The sequence below is a fragment of the Diadema antillarum genome, unplaced genomic scaffold (genome assembly GCF_040938485.1).
Source record: "Diadema antillarum isolate AM-2024a unplaced genomic scaffold, OU_Dant_1.0 scf00000099, whole genome shotgun sequence".
Taxonomy (NCBI): domain Eukaryota; kingdom Metazoa; phylum Echinodermata; class Echinoidea; order Diadematoida; family Diadematidae; genus Diadema; species Diadema antillarum.
Window position 1 is genome coordinate 1,073,053 of NW_027270988.1, and position 15,982 is coordinate 1,089,034.

At 40.4% G+C, this 15,982-nt stretch overlaps 1 protein-coding gene across 1 annotated transcript in view; it reads right to left on the reverse strand.

Moving 5' to 3' along the window:
* Positions 1–1,594: 1,594 nt before the first annotated feature.
* Positions 1,595–15,982, reverse strand: part of LOC139718765 (cholesterol oxidase-like) — a 46,767-nt gene continuing 32,379 nt past the window's right edge. The window contains exons 4-9 of the mRNA XM_071630230.1: positions 14,582–14,828; positions 6,828–6,961; positions 5,973–6,139; positions 5,172–5,346; positions 2,660–3,093; positions 1,595–2,165 (exon numbers count right to left, since the gene is read on the reverse strand). Coding sequence (XP_071486331.1) covers positions 1,595–2,165; positions 2,660–3,093; positions 5,172–5,346; positions 5,973–6,139; positions 6,828–6,961; positions 14,582–14,828 — 1,728 coding nt within the window. The remainder of the gene's footprint in view (positions 2,166–2,659; positions 3,094–5,171; positions 5,347–5,972; positions 6,140–6,827; positions 6,962–14,581; positions 14,829–15,982) is intronic.

Sequence of the window (15,982 nt, forward strand, 5' to 3'; positions counted from 1 at the left end):
AAAGAAAACAACACAAATGTAACCGACTACTAAAAAGCGCGCTCTGAAAGTGCCGCATTCGGGGAAACGCAAAATTGATCTTTTTCTTCTTCATGAAAGGCTTAGGGCCAATCAGGAAGATCCAAAATATTGTCTGAATAGAAAAAAAAAATACATGTACAGTATATGTAGGCCTTATATATTATACAAATTAATGTCAACTGGCATCAATATAATCATGTGCCTTACCTAGTACCAAACTTATTTTATATTTTGCGGCAGTGTCATTTATCAAAATAAAGCTTAGAGCTATTCATTGATTCTTAAGCTCTTGTCTGTCTGTCTGTCTGTCTGTCTGTCCATTTTCCATCTGAGAAGATGACATGATAGCCCATATTCAGCTACGCTACGATGGCGCTGGTCTTCCATGGGGTCCAGTTGGATGTATGATCCAAATTTGAACAATTCTGCTACAAGCTGGATATCGGGACGCATATTCTTCGCCTGATATGTGTATGGCATGTTTTTTTTAACAGAGTAAGTCCAGCGATGCATATCTAAATGTTTAGTCCCACATGTTGATACCGCACGTCGACTTCACCACTTGATTGTAGTTTGCAACGAGCATTGTTATGACTTCAAGAGGATTGAAAATATTCAACTGTGATCTAATTTAAAAGTCCATGTGATATGCACTCTTAATGAGTATTTCACATACCACCTTGACAAGTACTTTGCCTTAATGTGCTTTTTTGACGCCATCTTATTTTGGACTGAACACTATAGAACACAGACGAAGTTTTATTTTCTTAATTCAAAAAGATTTTCTGTTGATGCATTATGTCGAGTGTTTTTGTTAGAATAATGCACATTACATATTATATTCCACATACTCAGAATCTTGCTATAGGATTGGTCAAGAGCTGATCACGTGATAAAGCGTAGTTTTGCCCATCACATCACCTGAGAAGAAAAGTTCGTTACACTCTATGATGATAGTCATTTTGTTTCGCTGATCTCTCACACAGTCCTAACGCGTGATATAACTTACAATTTTGAGTACGCGCGAAATGAAAGTGCGTTGCACTGTGGTCTATTTTGACCTGGGTCAAGTGATAGACCACAGTGCAACGCACTTTTATTTCGGTGCCACGCGCGGGGCGCGGAGCAAATTTGTTGTTTTGTCATCTACGCGCATACGTCATAAAGTAAACTACGTAGTCTGAGCCCTGAGGATACCTAAAGACAGCTAAAACGGTTTCAGATGTGGAATAAAATGGAAATATCTAGGACCCTAGATGTGGAATATAAAGCAAATAATCAACTTTAAGTTTCAGGGAATGAGACAAACTATCACTTCCTCGGCGATCTGAATGTGTCAGCTATCTTTCCTCAGCTGCGCTTCGGAAAGATAGCTACATCCAGATCGCCTCGGAAGTGATAGTTTGTCCCATCACTTTCACCAACGTTGATCATTTGCTTACTATTTACTCTCAAAATTTTATGCCAAGTAAAGAGAGAAAGAGATAGAGAGGGAGAGAAAGAGAAAAAAAAGAAAGAAAGAGTGACAACTATAGCAAACAGGGGGGAAATTCATGTAGGGATTTGTCTCTTGCTATGGAGATGTCGTCCAGTTGTTTTCTTGAGCAAGCAACCTCATGGTTCTCTCAGCGAGGATGCCAATTGTCATCGACGGATTAACGCCAATGCACCGCGGCATCACGGCTCCGTCTACGACAAAGAGGCCCGTATGATTTTCCGCAGTATCCCCGACGAATACCTGTCCCATATGGTTGACGACCCCGCTGTCCCCACTCTCGCCCATACCGCAGCCGCCGAGTGGGTGGACAGTGATGCTTCCTTGGACGTGTCGGAAGTAGGGGATGACACCGCGCCAGAAAGGATTCGGGATCAGCTCTGCCTTCATACCCCTGCACTCTTCCTTCGCTCCGTCCATCACGATCTGGAAATAATCCTCTTTCCCGACGTCGGGGTAGTCGACGATCACCCTACCACTCTTCTCGTCGAGGACGAGACGACCACGGGAATTATCTTGACTCATGGAGAGGAAGGCGAGGGAATTGTGAAAGGCCCGTCCTGTCACGATCCGCCACAGCTTACGCCAGTAGTCCTCCTGGGGCGTGGTGTCAATGCCGGCAGTGAAGTGTCCCACAATCAATAGAAGCCTGAGGACAAAACAAGGAAGAAAGTGTTTCTGACTTTTTCGGCTGAAATCCACTTATTTTGCGGTGAACGACACATCAAAAGGCGTTTTACACTGAACGTGCAAGTCCATGTCAGTGAGGCCAATGACCAGCATAATTATCGATAACACGTGACATGACTTGTATACGCAATGTCTTCCAATTACGATTTTCAAATAACTTCACTTTTCATTATAGAATTCAGCTGGGGAAAAAAAGCAAAAAAAAAAAAAATGGCATCAATGACGTTTCAAAATCAGTCTCAGCAGGTCTCTCGACATTCTGATGACACTTTGCAGTGACAATTTGACGATATCAATTTATATTGCAGATATAAAACAAATTTTCCAAAAAAAAATAACTCAAACAAAATGTATGAAGTACGAGATTGAATAAGCCTTTTTTTTCCTTTAACCAGTCGACTTTTCAAAAGGCATTGTTTGTTTGTTTGTTTGTTTGTTTGTTTGTTTGTTTACCTGTACATTAGTTTAACGCAAGATGGCGGCGTCCCATCTTCCAGAACGTAACCTCGCCCGAGATCGATCTCCTTTCTCCGCATGTCAATTACTCCAGCGATGCAGGGGCCAGGCCCTGGATTCTTGGGTTCAGCGGCGTGTACAGGATCGACATCCTTCGGCCGCTTTCCGACACTGTTTGTGTATCGCTCGCCGTTGTAGGCAAAATTGATTGTGTCGCCGTTTGTTGAGAAGCGCTGCCCGAGTTTGGAGGAAACGCTCAGTCCCGCTGCCGCCGAGTTTAGAAGGATATTGGTTGATCCGAGAGCACCCGCACCAAGGAGGACCACACCAGCTCGGATGGTATTCGTGGTCTCTTTACTAAGGTAGTTCGCAGTGATGTGAATTACCCACTCGTCCGTATCTTTGTCTCGTATCACCGAATGCACCAGCATCTGTGGAAATCGAGATGCGCAAATTTTCGATGTGAATATGTGCAAGGTAGAGTTCAAGGACAAGTCCACCTTCATATCAATAAAGTTTGAGAGAATGCAGCAATATTAGTAGAACACATTAGGTAAAGTTTGAAGAAAATTGGACAATCCGTTCAAAAGTTACGAATATTTTAAGCATTTGCGCAGTCACTGCTAAAAGAGAAAACTACTACAGTGTATGATGTCACATGCGTACAACTATATAAAGAATATAAAAAGAGAATTTCACAAAATTTTCTTGCCTTCTGAAAGAGAGAAGTCGAATGTTCTTTTGTTATGCGAGAAAAATGGAACTATGTTGAATTTTCTTTATTCTTTCTTTGTATCGTTGTACTCATGTGACATCACAAGCTATAGCAGTCTTTTCATCCAGCCGTGACTGAGCAGAAACTTCAAAAATTCATAACTTTTTAACGGATTGTTCGATTTTGCTCAAACTCTCACTGATGTGTTCTACTAATATTGCCTCATTCACTCAACCCACATGTCTATGAAGGTGAACTTGTCCTTTAAAGCTTATGGAATTCCGACGATTGGGGTGGGGTGGGGGAGGAGCGTGTCCACCTTGGCTCTGGAGAGACCAACCTAATCCGTGGATCTTTACGGATTAAAGCGATATTATAGTATTGGTAAAGATGAGGATTGGGCTTTTAACTTTTTGCGCGATACCAAGAAACTTCTTATGAAATAGTACAGAACAAACCATTCTAACAGGAACCATTCTAACAGGAACTCAAAGTTGCTTTGATGAAAATCGGCTTTGGAATGGCGGAAACAACCCGAAACAAAGTAAGACAAAGTGATCGTAATAAACGGTGGGTCCCACCTTTTGGAGGGATTGATCTGTTTTGGGTATCTCAGCCATTTTAAAACCAATTTTAATCAAATAAATGTTGAATTCTTCTTGGAATTTCATGCTCTTTTATACGTTATGGGAAGTTTCTCATTGAAAAATATGTTTCTCATCAAAAATGTTAGAAACCTGAAGATTGGTCTCAGCCGAAACCCCTTTAATATTTCTATTTTTCTGTTTTGTTAGCATTTTTGATAGATTATTTATCTGCAAACCTGTTCAAAAGGTAGCATTTATTCATCGAAAAATTTCCGTATATTCCAACAAAAGTGTGCATCAAATCGTTGAATTCCAATTCTAAAAATATGCAAGAGCACTCACTTGTGGGAGGCACCCCTCCCTCTCCTGCCACCGCCCACCCTCTCTCTTCAGTTTACCTCCATAAACCTAGTACACAGTGAAGACCCCCAAGCGGATCAAGAGGTGACAGATAACACGATTTAACCGTTCGTAATGTACCTGGACATTCCTTTGTCTTACGTATTGTATCGTAAGATTTTCAAATACTCCCCCAAAGTGTGCACTAGATCTCTTAATCTGAATTCCAAAAATGCACAAGTTTCATTGTATTGAAAGGGGATATTCCGTTTAACACCCTCCCCTCGCTCGGTCTCTGCGCACTCGCTTAAGTGTGATTCCCCCTCCCATATTATACCTATTCTCCTCCCACCCCCCCCCAAAAAAAAAAAAAAAAAAATTATGCTTAGAATACTAGTATTCAAATACAAATATCTTCTGGCGCTAAATTTTCTCTCGCGAGGGTATGATCTTTTCGGCTTCGGTGTTTCCGCCCCCTCCCCCCATTTCCTACATAAAACCACCGCTACAAGTGCTCACTTACGATGGATCAAGTCGACTTCAGTTTCAGAATGAAAATATACTTGCCACCCAAAAATGCTAGCACATTGGCCTGTAATCTGTACATCTAATGCTGATTTATACAGGAAATATTGATTTTAAAAGATTATTTCCGTAATTTTCGGTTTGATGTCTCTAGTCTGTGCTTTGAGGCGAATTAAAAAATCGATGTGTCACGCAAGAAACTTTAAAACCACAAACAACAACAGCAAAAATAATAAAAGCCTAATCTCGATAGAAAAATCAGTGTCAAATTGAAGCAGGTCAGTGTACACCCAACCTCGTTAAGTGCACATTCAATTCACCTACTTGACTTATTGTTTTATACCTTGGTGTAAAATTCGGCTCCATGGGCTTTGGCGTCCTGAAGGTAGGTTAAGTTTAGCGTGCTCTTGGCGCCTGTGTTGCACCCACTACAGCAATTGCCGCATCCGACACAAGCTGGCTGCGGCACACCCACTTGGTTCTGCGGCATGTCATTGAAGTTCACATACAGCGGCGGTCTATGTGATAAAAAGATGTTTTTGATACTCTTTCATTGCTGGTATTACAACAAAGTGCTAACTGACATGACCAAAATACCATCCCCAATAATCGACAGATAATAATTTATTACATTAAAGTGATGGTACAGTTTTGGTTAAGATGGGGAATTCAAATTTTAACATTTTGCGAGACAATTAGAAACCACTATTCAAATTTGAAAGAGCAGACAATCTAAAGAGGAATTCAAATTTTGTCTGATGAAATTTGGGTTTGTTATGGCTGAGATATCAAAAACAAAGTAAAACAAAGTGACCCTTTTAAAGAGTGGGTCACACCTTTTGCTAAAAATGTCTTTGTTTTGAATATCCCAGCCATTTCAAAACCTATTTTTGTGAAATAAACTTTGTATTACTGTTAGAATTGTTCGCTTTTTTATATTTCATAGGAGGTTTCTCATCATCTCACAAAACCTCAAAAACCTAAAGCCCCAAACTCAACCAAAACAATACTATCCTTTTAAAGGTGAACTCTGTATGAATGATTATCTTTGTAAAGACATCCCTCAATCTTAATCAAGAGCTACAACGTAACAAATACTGTCTTGGTTATATTAACTACGGAAGTCGATTACAGGGCCACCTACTTTGAAAACACATCTACGCCGTCTTGAACTGCTTCCCTCATGACGTCTAGCTTGGTCAGGGAGGGGAAGTCGTCCGGATACGACGATGGCCTCATCATCTTAAGGAATCGGGATCGATCTTGACCGTTGATGTTGTCGAGATCGTCCCTGAGCGCTTTCGGCCACACCTGATTGACAAGAAGAGGCAACAAATGTTGTCAAAACTCTACATCCAGTCGATCAACTCTAGACCCAGTCAATCAATGCGGCATAGAGGGAATGATTTTACTCGTAGCAGAATTTACATGCACCAAACAATCAGCGCACGCCGACGTGCAAACTCACGTCACAAAAAGAGAGCACAAATTGAAAGTCTCATGCTCGACCAGAAAAAGAAAGAATTGCTTTTTAATTGCGTCTGATTATTTCGTTGATAGCTTGGTCTCAAAAACTTTATTGAATCTCTATTGAGGTAAATTGTGCTTTATTTAGAAACTTCAATCAAGTATGATATTCCTTAATGGTGATGCAACCCCACGTGAGCAAAAGACAAAAAAACAAAAGTAACCCAGCATGATCTCATAATCATTTTGCAAGAGAAATGAAACCACAGGTGAAACGATGATGTGTTTAATGAAACTGTCTGTATACGAAGAGAGTGATGTAGTAATCTCAAAGAAACACATTGCGTGAAAACCGTCCATAACGGTAGGATAACAAAGACCAACATCAATGGCTCATAACGGATGTTATCAATATTGATACATGTCTCGGTTTTTTTTTTCTTTTCTTTTTTCCCTGAGATGCTTTTGAGCCGTTATGCACGTGAGTGTAAATGTTTTTATTTTTTTCTCTTTCCCAGAGTTACGTACTTACCTCATCTTCGAAGACTCTGGGGTCGGCATCGAGAGCAACATTGGCATTAATCAGGGACGTCCCTCCAAGTCCGCTCCCTTGAAGAACAGTGACATCGTGTCCAACGATGAAATCGTATAGACTGGTAAAATTTCCTCATTTCAAGGAAACAGATGGTAATACGCATCACAGTTTACGACTAGCTCCATTATGGTGAATGTGTTTAATTCTTTATGCATTTATATATGTTCATGTACATGTATATATCGTGTATGCATGGATTATGTATGACACAGTTTTATAACATTTTGATATCTCTTAGAATTCCCCGACTCCGAAAGCTTTACGTAGAACGAAAGAAATACCACAAAGAGGGGGCCACCACACAAACATGCTTTTAGAAGGCAGATTTTGAAGTTCAAATGCAATGACGATTAGAGGGTGTTAAGACACCGAAAATCGTTTATTAATATTTTGTCGATTTTGCATGCATGAGCGCAAGAGAGCTTGCATGCATAATGACTTGAAACATACTCTATGAAAATTGCAAGTTGCTCTCCAGATATTGCATAACTCAACGGCAGACAATGTATTGTGATGAACAATAGGAGTTTAGAAGTATAGAAGTTTAGAAGTTTAGGAGTTTAGAAGTTTAGAAGAAATTACGTTGATCAGAAAATCAAAGTATATAGGAAATATGCCAAACTAAACAAAATGAAAAGGAGCAAAATAACATCGTTTTAAAACAGATTTTATGTCATATCCAACTAAAGCGAGTTCAGTCTAGTCTAGGCGAAGGGGGGGGGGGGGGGGGGGGGGGGGGGTAATGTCATACACGCACGCAGCACCCGTCTTGTGTGGAAAGCCTGAACGCCATCTGCATCTACATAGGCCTCATACGTATCACGATCAATGGTAATATCGCACGAGTCAAAATCAAAATGGGCGGTTTAGCGTTGCTGTACTACAGTTGAATTGAATTCCTTAGAAAACTAGAAATTTCGCCATGGCGACTGGAATGCCTCCGTCATAATGCATGGTTCTCCTAATAGGTCGAGAGTGGCGTGTCTTGACAATGTGTCATGACAGTTTCACATAAATGGCAAAATACTGAAATGACAGGTTTAATTGTCACAAATGTGTTGACTGTTCACTTTTCTTGAACTATTTCTGCTATATTGTCTAAAAGTGCAGGTACGTGTATTTGGGGACTTGAGGATTTTTACTTGATTTTTGAACGTTTTATAAGTTTAGGCATTTAGCAATTTTCAAGTTATGGTGAAAAAGTGTAATTTCGTTATTAAAATAAATAGTTACATTTTAACCTGACCTGCCACCCTTACCCTTTGACGCTATGACCCTATTCCCAAGAGAATCATTGCCAGTAAGAACATTCATAAATGTACTAAATTTCATGATGATACCTTAAGTCACTTTTGGGATACGGAGGAAGAAGTGAAATTTAGCTCTTCCACTTGAGCTTTGACCTTTTGACCTTTGATCTTTAGGCAAGAAACTTCCCAGAGAATCATTATTGGGTAACACATATCTTTTTGTGATTAAAATTCAATAATAGTGCACACTTTGTTTGGAGAATATAAATTAAAAAGTATTAACAAATGAATACCGGTATCCCTAGAAAAGTCAGGGAAAACATCTTTTCGTTGGTATGTAAGTCTATTGTTGAGGATGGGGGGGGGGGAACATATCATTCCCTCCCCCCCCCCCCCATAATTAATTCCTGAGATGTGTACATTTTTCTCGCTTTTTTCATAGAAAACTTTCCAAATATTTCACCAAAGTCAGACTGCTGAATTTCAATTCTGAAAATGCAAAATCTCTCTCTCGTGGGGGGTGAGGATACCCCCTCCCACGTCCCTCCACCGTTCGGTCCTTTTCCCATGGACTTTCATAGATTTCCAAAATATTTCATCAAAAGTATGCACCAGATCTGTCACTTCATTTTTTTAAATCAAAAGTTCCGTCGGAATATCTCATTTCAATTAACCCTTTCTCCCTCTTGGTTTCTCTCCATAAATTTATTACACGTTCGGGATTCCCGTCTTCAAAAAAAAAAAAAATGTTTTAACGAGATATTTCCTTTGAATTCTAAAAGTGTAGAAAGCTCCTTCAGATGCTGGGGCGTCGATCCTGGAGGACAAGGGAAGCAAACGCGTCATTTTGTCCCCGAAATGGGGGAAATTTTCTTACTTTTTATGATAGAAAAATGTCCAAGTTAATATTTCACCCGTTGTGCAACAGATCGTTGAATTTCAAGTATGTAAATGCAAAATTTCCCTCGCTTAGTATACTTAGTACACTTGGGAGATTAACACATTTCTAAATACACGTTTGTATAGTATTTCATCAAACCTTTCCCACGCTCGGTTCCAAAGAATTAGGCCAGGCACACTTTGGGGACTGACAACTTTCCGAATATTCCACAAAAATGTGCATCAGATCATTCTACATGTATTTCAATCCTATAAATGCAAAAGCTCCGTCGTAGGTAGCCCCTCCCACACCATCCCCCTCCCCCTGTCAACATTCATGTATCACTTTAAAGGCCTACACAATGATGTCGCAAACGCGGGACAAGAGCTGAGATACCGCGATTTAGTCATTCATTATTATCTGTGGATAGGGCTATTTGTTTTTCTTACTCTTTTGATAGGAAAAAGAAATCCAAAAATGTCACCAAAAGTTTTCATCAGATCGCTGAATTTCAGGTCTACAAATGCAAAATCTCCCTCATGTGGGAGGTTAGGTACCCCCTCAGACACCCTCCCCCTCGGTAGCTCTGCTCTCTCGCACATATATTCCAACTCCAAGTTTTGCCCCCTCCCCCATCCAATCGTGAAAACGTATCGACGCCGCAGAGTAAATGCAAGGACTGGCTACAGATGTCGTGAAAATGTCATACTAGGATAACGAGAAATGCAATAAGCTAGCACAACAAGAACAAAATCTAAATTCTTCAAATGTTTCGTGAATAATTTGAAAAATCAATATCCACGTCTAAAGAAGAAGATATTTGTATATATATATATATATATATGTTGATAAGGTAGTCCACGTGTTGGCAAGATAAAAAGATAAGTAACAAAGCTGCAACAAAGTTCATGCTGTATTCACCAACGGTTTATTTCTTCACACAAATTTTCGGGCGTCTCGCCGCCCTTTCTCAAGTGTTGATACTGAGAGAACAATAACAAAACTAAGCCATAACAATATATTGCAACCGTGTTACTAAGGATGCGCGCTTTAACGCATCCATGCTAGGCATCCTAACACCCAGCGCGCATCCTGGCAACAGTACAATGTTACGTCATAATGAAATTACAATGAGTATAAAGCATACATGAAAAAACTTGGCACGACTGATACAGAAGTAATTCCTCTGAATACGCAGCTGCGGTGGTAATGTAAAAGCAGTGCATTATTTCTTTCAAAATTCAACATACACATAAATTAACTTTAATTCTAGTGTATAGATAATCTTTACATAATCTGAAATTATCATGATCAATATAAACATTCGATTTTTTTAAATCAAACTGAATCGTCACACTGATGGTTATGCAAAATATGTGCAAGCAGTTTACCATTCCTTTCAAACTTCAGCATACACATACATTAACTTCCAAATTCTGGTGAGTAGATAGTCTTTAAATAATCTGAAACTATAGCATGAATATGAAATACGTGAAAAATCATATTTTTCTTCTTTTGATTAAATAGATACGTCACAATACGTCTCGGAGTGGAAAAAAGACTGGTTCCAAGAAATGGTTAAAAGGAGCGTCAGCATTATATCACTCAAGCAATATAATGATAAGATCTATTGCAGCGGGGTAAACGGGAGAACATACAACAATAAGCGGCGCACCTACTTGTAAAAAGTGTAGTTCGTGAGCCATGATAGATCTATGTTCATGCCCTGTCCCTGGAAGCTTCGTGTGCGGATGATTGTTTTTAGTTCTTTCACGTGTCTTTCTTCAAATGCTTCCATGTCCTTGTATAAAATGCAACATTGCAGATCTGTTAGTGTGTGATTTGGTTTGTTGAAGTGTTGTGCGACTGGATGTTGTGTTTGACTTCTAATGATTGTGCTTTTGTGATTGTTGAAACGTTGTCTAAAATTTGTTGTTTCTCCGATGTAGACAGCCAGGGGACATTGCTTGCATGTAAGGCTGTATACTACATTCTTGCTGTTGCAGTCCCCTGACGTCGGATGGAGGGTGTGGCCGGAGCCAAGTGTGATATCTGTATCTGTGATTAGGTGAGCGCATATTTGACATCGTTTGTTTCCACATTTATGATTTCCAGTAGGATTGATTGTTCTGTTGACTCGAGATCGTGTAAGCAAACTCTTCAGGTTGCGTGGCTGTCGTTGTGCATGTAAGGGACGTGCTGTTAACTCGGGAGCTACCGATTGGACTTGTTTGAGAGTAGGCCATTCTTTCCTCACTTCCTTCATGAACTGTTGTGATGTGGGATGATATGTTGTTACAAAGACTTTGCGTGTGTGTGAGTCTTTGGGTTTCAGATTATCATGATGTAGTAAGGATGAGCGTCTTTTTGCTATCGCGCGGTCCCTACCTGCTTGCACAATGTCTAACGGGTACCCCGCTGCAACGAATTTTTGCCCCAGCTTCAAAGACGCATCCAGAAATTCCTTGTGATCAGAAATGATTCGTCTGTAGCGGAGCATTTGACTGTACACAATTGACCTCTTAATATGATTAGGATGGAAGCTGTTGTACTTAAGATACGTCTGTCTGTCTGTAGGTTTGTGGTAAACAGACGTGTTCAGCTTCCCTCCTTCTTTGCGGATAGTCACATCAAGAAAGTGTACTTCTGACCTAGAGCTGTCCATAGTAAATTTGATGTCGGGATGAACCATGTTGAGCTTGGAGTGGAACTCCGACAGCTGTTCGTCAGAATGGGGCCAAATGAGAAAAATGTCGTCAATGTAGCGGACGAACATGCTAGGTTTTAGAGTTTCTTTCGAGAGGAATTCTTCCTCGAGTACGGCCATAAAAATACTGGCATACGCTGGCGCAAATTTAGTACCCATGGCAGTACCCTGAGTTTGTAGAAAGCATTCATCATCAAATGTGAAGTAATTATGTTTCAAGATGAACTGGGCAAGACGACAAATGTCTTCTATGGGCATGTCAGAAGAAGGGTCGTGTTTGGTCAAAAATCTACGCAATGCATTAACCCCATCGGAGTGAGGAATGTTCGTGTACAGACTGACGACATCCAAAGTGACTAGAGTGCAATTTGGAGGAAGCTGAATGTTGTCGAGTCTATTAAGAAAATCATTGGTATCTTTTACATAGCTCTCGACGTTATGTAAGACCCCTTGTAGATACTTGTCAATGAAAGCTGACATCGGTTCAGTAAGTGAACCTACACTGGAAACAATTGGCCGTCCAGGCGGAATGATCTTATGTTCTCTCGATAACTCAGTAATTTCGGAAGTTTCCAAATCTTCAGCATTTTTGTCAGTGGCATTTGCTACCATCGTCGGAAGTTTATGGATCTTAGGTAATGTGTAAAATCTACTAGTTACCGGCTTACTTGGTACAAGTTGTTTCGCTTCTCTCTTATCGATGTGTTTCAGGTTATTACAAAGAGTCTCAGCTTCCTTCGTGAACAAGCTCGTAGGGTCACTGTCAAGCTTCTTGTAGAATCTAGTGTCGGACAGTTGTCTTTCCGCCTCGTTGATGTAGTCCGCTGTATCCTGGATGGTGACGGCTCCCCCTTTGTCAGCAGGCTTAATCGTGATGTCAGCGTTGTCACGCAGGGATCGGATGGCGTCTTGCTGCTTCCGTGATATGTTCGATGAGGGTTCCCGTTCAGTCTCCTTCAGCAGCTTGTCGAGGTGTCTCTCCACATTGCTCACAAACGAGTCGATGAAGGGGTTTCTTCCGCTGGGGACAGCAGGGCGTCGCTTTTGATAGACTAGTTTCCTCGTCGGCCTAGGTTGCGACGCTTCTTCTTCCTCTGCCACTGCCTCTGATTCTGGGCACCTGGTTGCCGCGCGGAGTTCGGTTCGGTTCGGTTCGGTTAGGCTGCAATAGATCTTATCATTATATTGCTTGAGTGATATAATGCTGACGCTCCTTTTAACCATTTCTTGGAACCAGTCTTTTTTCCACTCCGAGACGTATTGTGACGTATCTATTTAATCAAAAGAAGAAAAATATGATTTTTCACGTATTTCATATTCATGCTATAGTTTCAGATTATTTAAAGACTATCTACTCACCAGAATTTGGAAGTTAATGTATGTGTATGCTGAAGTTTGAAAGGAATGGTAAACTGCTTGCACATATTTTGCATAACCATCAGTGTGACGATTCAGTTTGATTTAAAAAAATCGAATGTTTATATTGATCATGATAATTTCAGATTATGTAAAGATTATCTATACACTAGAATTAAAGTTAATTTATGTGTATGTTGAATTTTGAAAGAAATAATGCACTGCTTTTACATTACCACCGCAGCTGCGTATTCAGAGGAATTACTTCTGTATCAGTCGTGCCAAGTTTTTTCATGTATGCTTTATACTCATTGTAATTTCATTATGACGTAACATTGTACTGTTGCCAGGATGCGCGCTGGGTGTTAGGATGCCTAGCATGGATGCGTTAAAGCGCGCATCCTTAGTAACACGGTTGCAATATATTGTTATGGCTTAGTTTTGTTATTGTTCTCTCAGTATCAACACTTGAGAAAGGGCGGCGAGACGCCCGAAAATTTGTGTGAAGAAATAAACCGTTGGTGAATACAGCATGAACTTTGTTGCAGCTTTGTTACTTATATATATATATATATATATGCTTTTAGTGTCCCAACTTTCAAGAAAAAGTGTACGGCATGTTATATTTGGGATGTGATATTGCCTTGATATCCAGTTCCTTGTTTTTGAAAAACTGCATGTGTTTATTGAGTGTCTGTGAAGGCGGAATTTTGAATAGTCCCCAGAAATCAACAATGAAAAGAAAAGAGAAAGCCAAAACGCACAAATGACGGCACAACAAAATTTTTACAGTCTTTACAAAAAGGCTTGAGTTCACCGGGGAAACAACGCCATACTATACGAAAAAGGGAACCTTTAGCCATCCATAATATTTTTCTGAATGCAGTGCACTTTTTCTAGGGGGAGGAATATACTTCTCAAATCTGTAATTTTCAAGCACTTTTATAATTATATAGGTCGATATCACACAATAAAATACAAAGCAAACATTTGTTAGCAAACTTCCAACTGGCTGATGATGGCAAGAGTACTGCCCCTTAGGCTATCAAGCGTATAATTATGTGAATACCATCACACTCATGGTACTGCTTGGATTTCCCTAACCCCAGGCCATACCCCTTCCATATCACAATGCATGTTCAAACACTATCTTGAAATGATACCAATGTCACCAGGACAAACTCTTTCTTCTCTAGGTAGGAATTGGGCAAATAATGATAAACGTAACAGGGCCTGCTCCAGAACAAGAGGCACTTATACACACCCAGTCACACACACACACACACACACACACACACACGCACGCACGCACACACACACACCCACACCCACACACCCACACCCACACACTATACACACATATACACTTATGTAAACTGAAAAGAAAAAAAATATTAAGACACATAGTGCACGCTCTTTCAAGACACACACATATACACACGCACACACACACACACACACACACACACACACATACAGACATGCAACTGCAATTTACCAATCAACTGTTGATGACCACCGGCCGTAAGCTGAATTTCCCTCAGTGACTTCAGTGTTGTTTCAGGAAAGTCCCCCGGGAGCCACTCCTTCCCCCGTTCCAGGACGCACACAGACTTGCTTGCCCGACTCGCCCGGCAGGCAGCTACAGAGCCGCCGTAGCCAGACCCGACGACCACAACATCGTACCTTGGTTTGAGTTCTCCTCCGGGAGAGGAAAGCTTGAACGAGGAGTAGTCGATCTGAGGCTGCAGAATGAGGGAGAAGGAATAGATGATGATGGAGGTGGAGATGAACATGAGAAAAGAAGGAGAAGACGAAAAGTACAAAGGACAGGGATGATAAAAAAGTGACAGTGTGAGATTCTTGGCGAGGGAGAGAAGCGACCGAGAGGGGGGGATGTTGGAGGGGATACTCCCTCCCACAATAGGGACTTTTTGCAAAAACGGATTATACAAGTCGCGTGATTCCTGTTCAACTGAATTCAATCCGTCAGCATTTCACCCAAATTTCACTTCTCATCAACAAGACCTCCACTAACCAGCAATATCATTGGATATTGAAAACAAAATAACAAGTCAAATCAAATCTGCACATTCATTTTATAGGTATACCTATGTAATCTTGGTACATATACTTATGTAACAATTAAGGTCATAGCATTGCCATGAAACCTCGCAAGTAACTATTACTCACATCATGAAATACCATACAAAATAATGGGGGAAGCAATACAGATACATGTACATTCGTGTATATGATATACCCTTAACATACACATAATTGTATAGAGTTATCGCTATCAAATCTGCGGCAGAATAAGGCTAGAAATGTTGTGAAGCCTGGGCACGTAATACGTGAAACAAACAGGGAATGAATGCGGAGTGAAAGAACAGCTCGCCAGTAAAAGAAAAAAGAAAGATTTCCCACCACATGTACAAAACATTCGAGCAATTTCCGGTAAACTCTGATTTCTGTTGCACTGTGAACCTATTGAAATCCCTTTAAAACCATGCGACTTTAATTTTTCCACAATTTTTGACAGCTTTTCGTCAATCCCAACTCATAAACAAAAGTAATTTTTTTTTCGTCTTTTTTGGCACGGGTCAGGTCCACGGAGAGAAGAAAATCAATCAAATCCATGACAACAAAAAAAGTCCGAAAATTGCTCAAACTTCATTGCTTACTTTCTCCGAAACGAAAGAGCGTTTCTCAGACATCAAATCACGTTACCATTCTTCCCCATGTCCTGTACGCACATTCTGTTTGACCTCACAATTTGTAAGTCCCTTCCTCTTTTTCGCAAAATTCTCGTTGAAGCGAGGATTTGCGAAACGAAAAAGTATGATAAACGTGAAACGTACTGCTCACTATATACCGTATACGTGCTGCGGTCTGACTA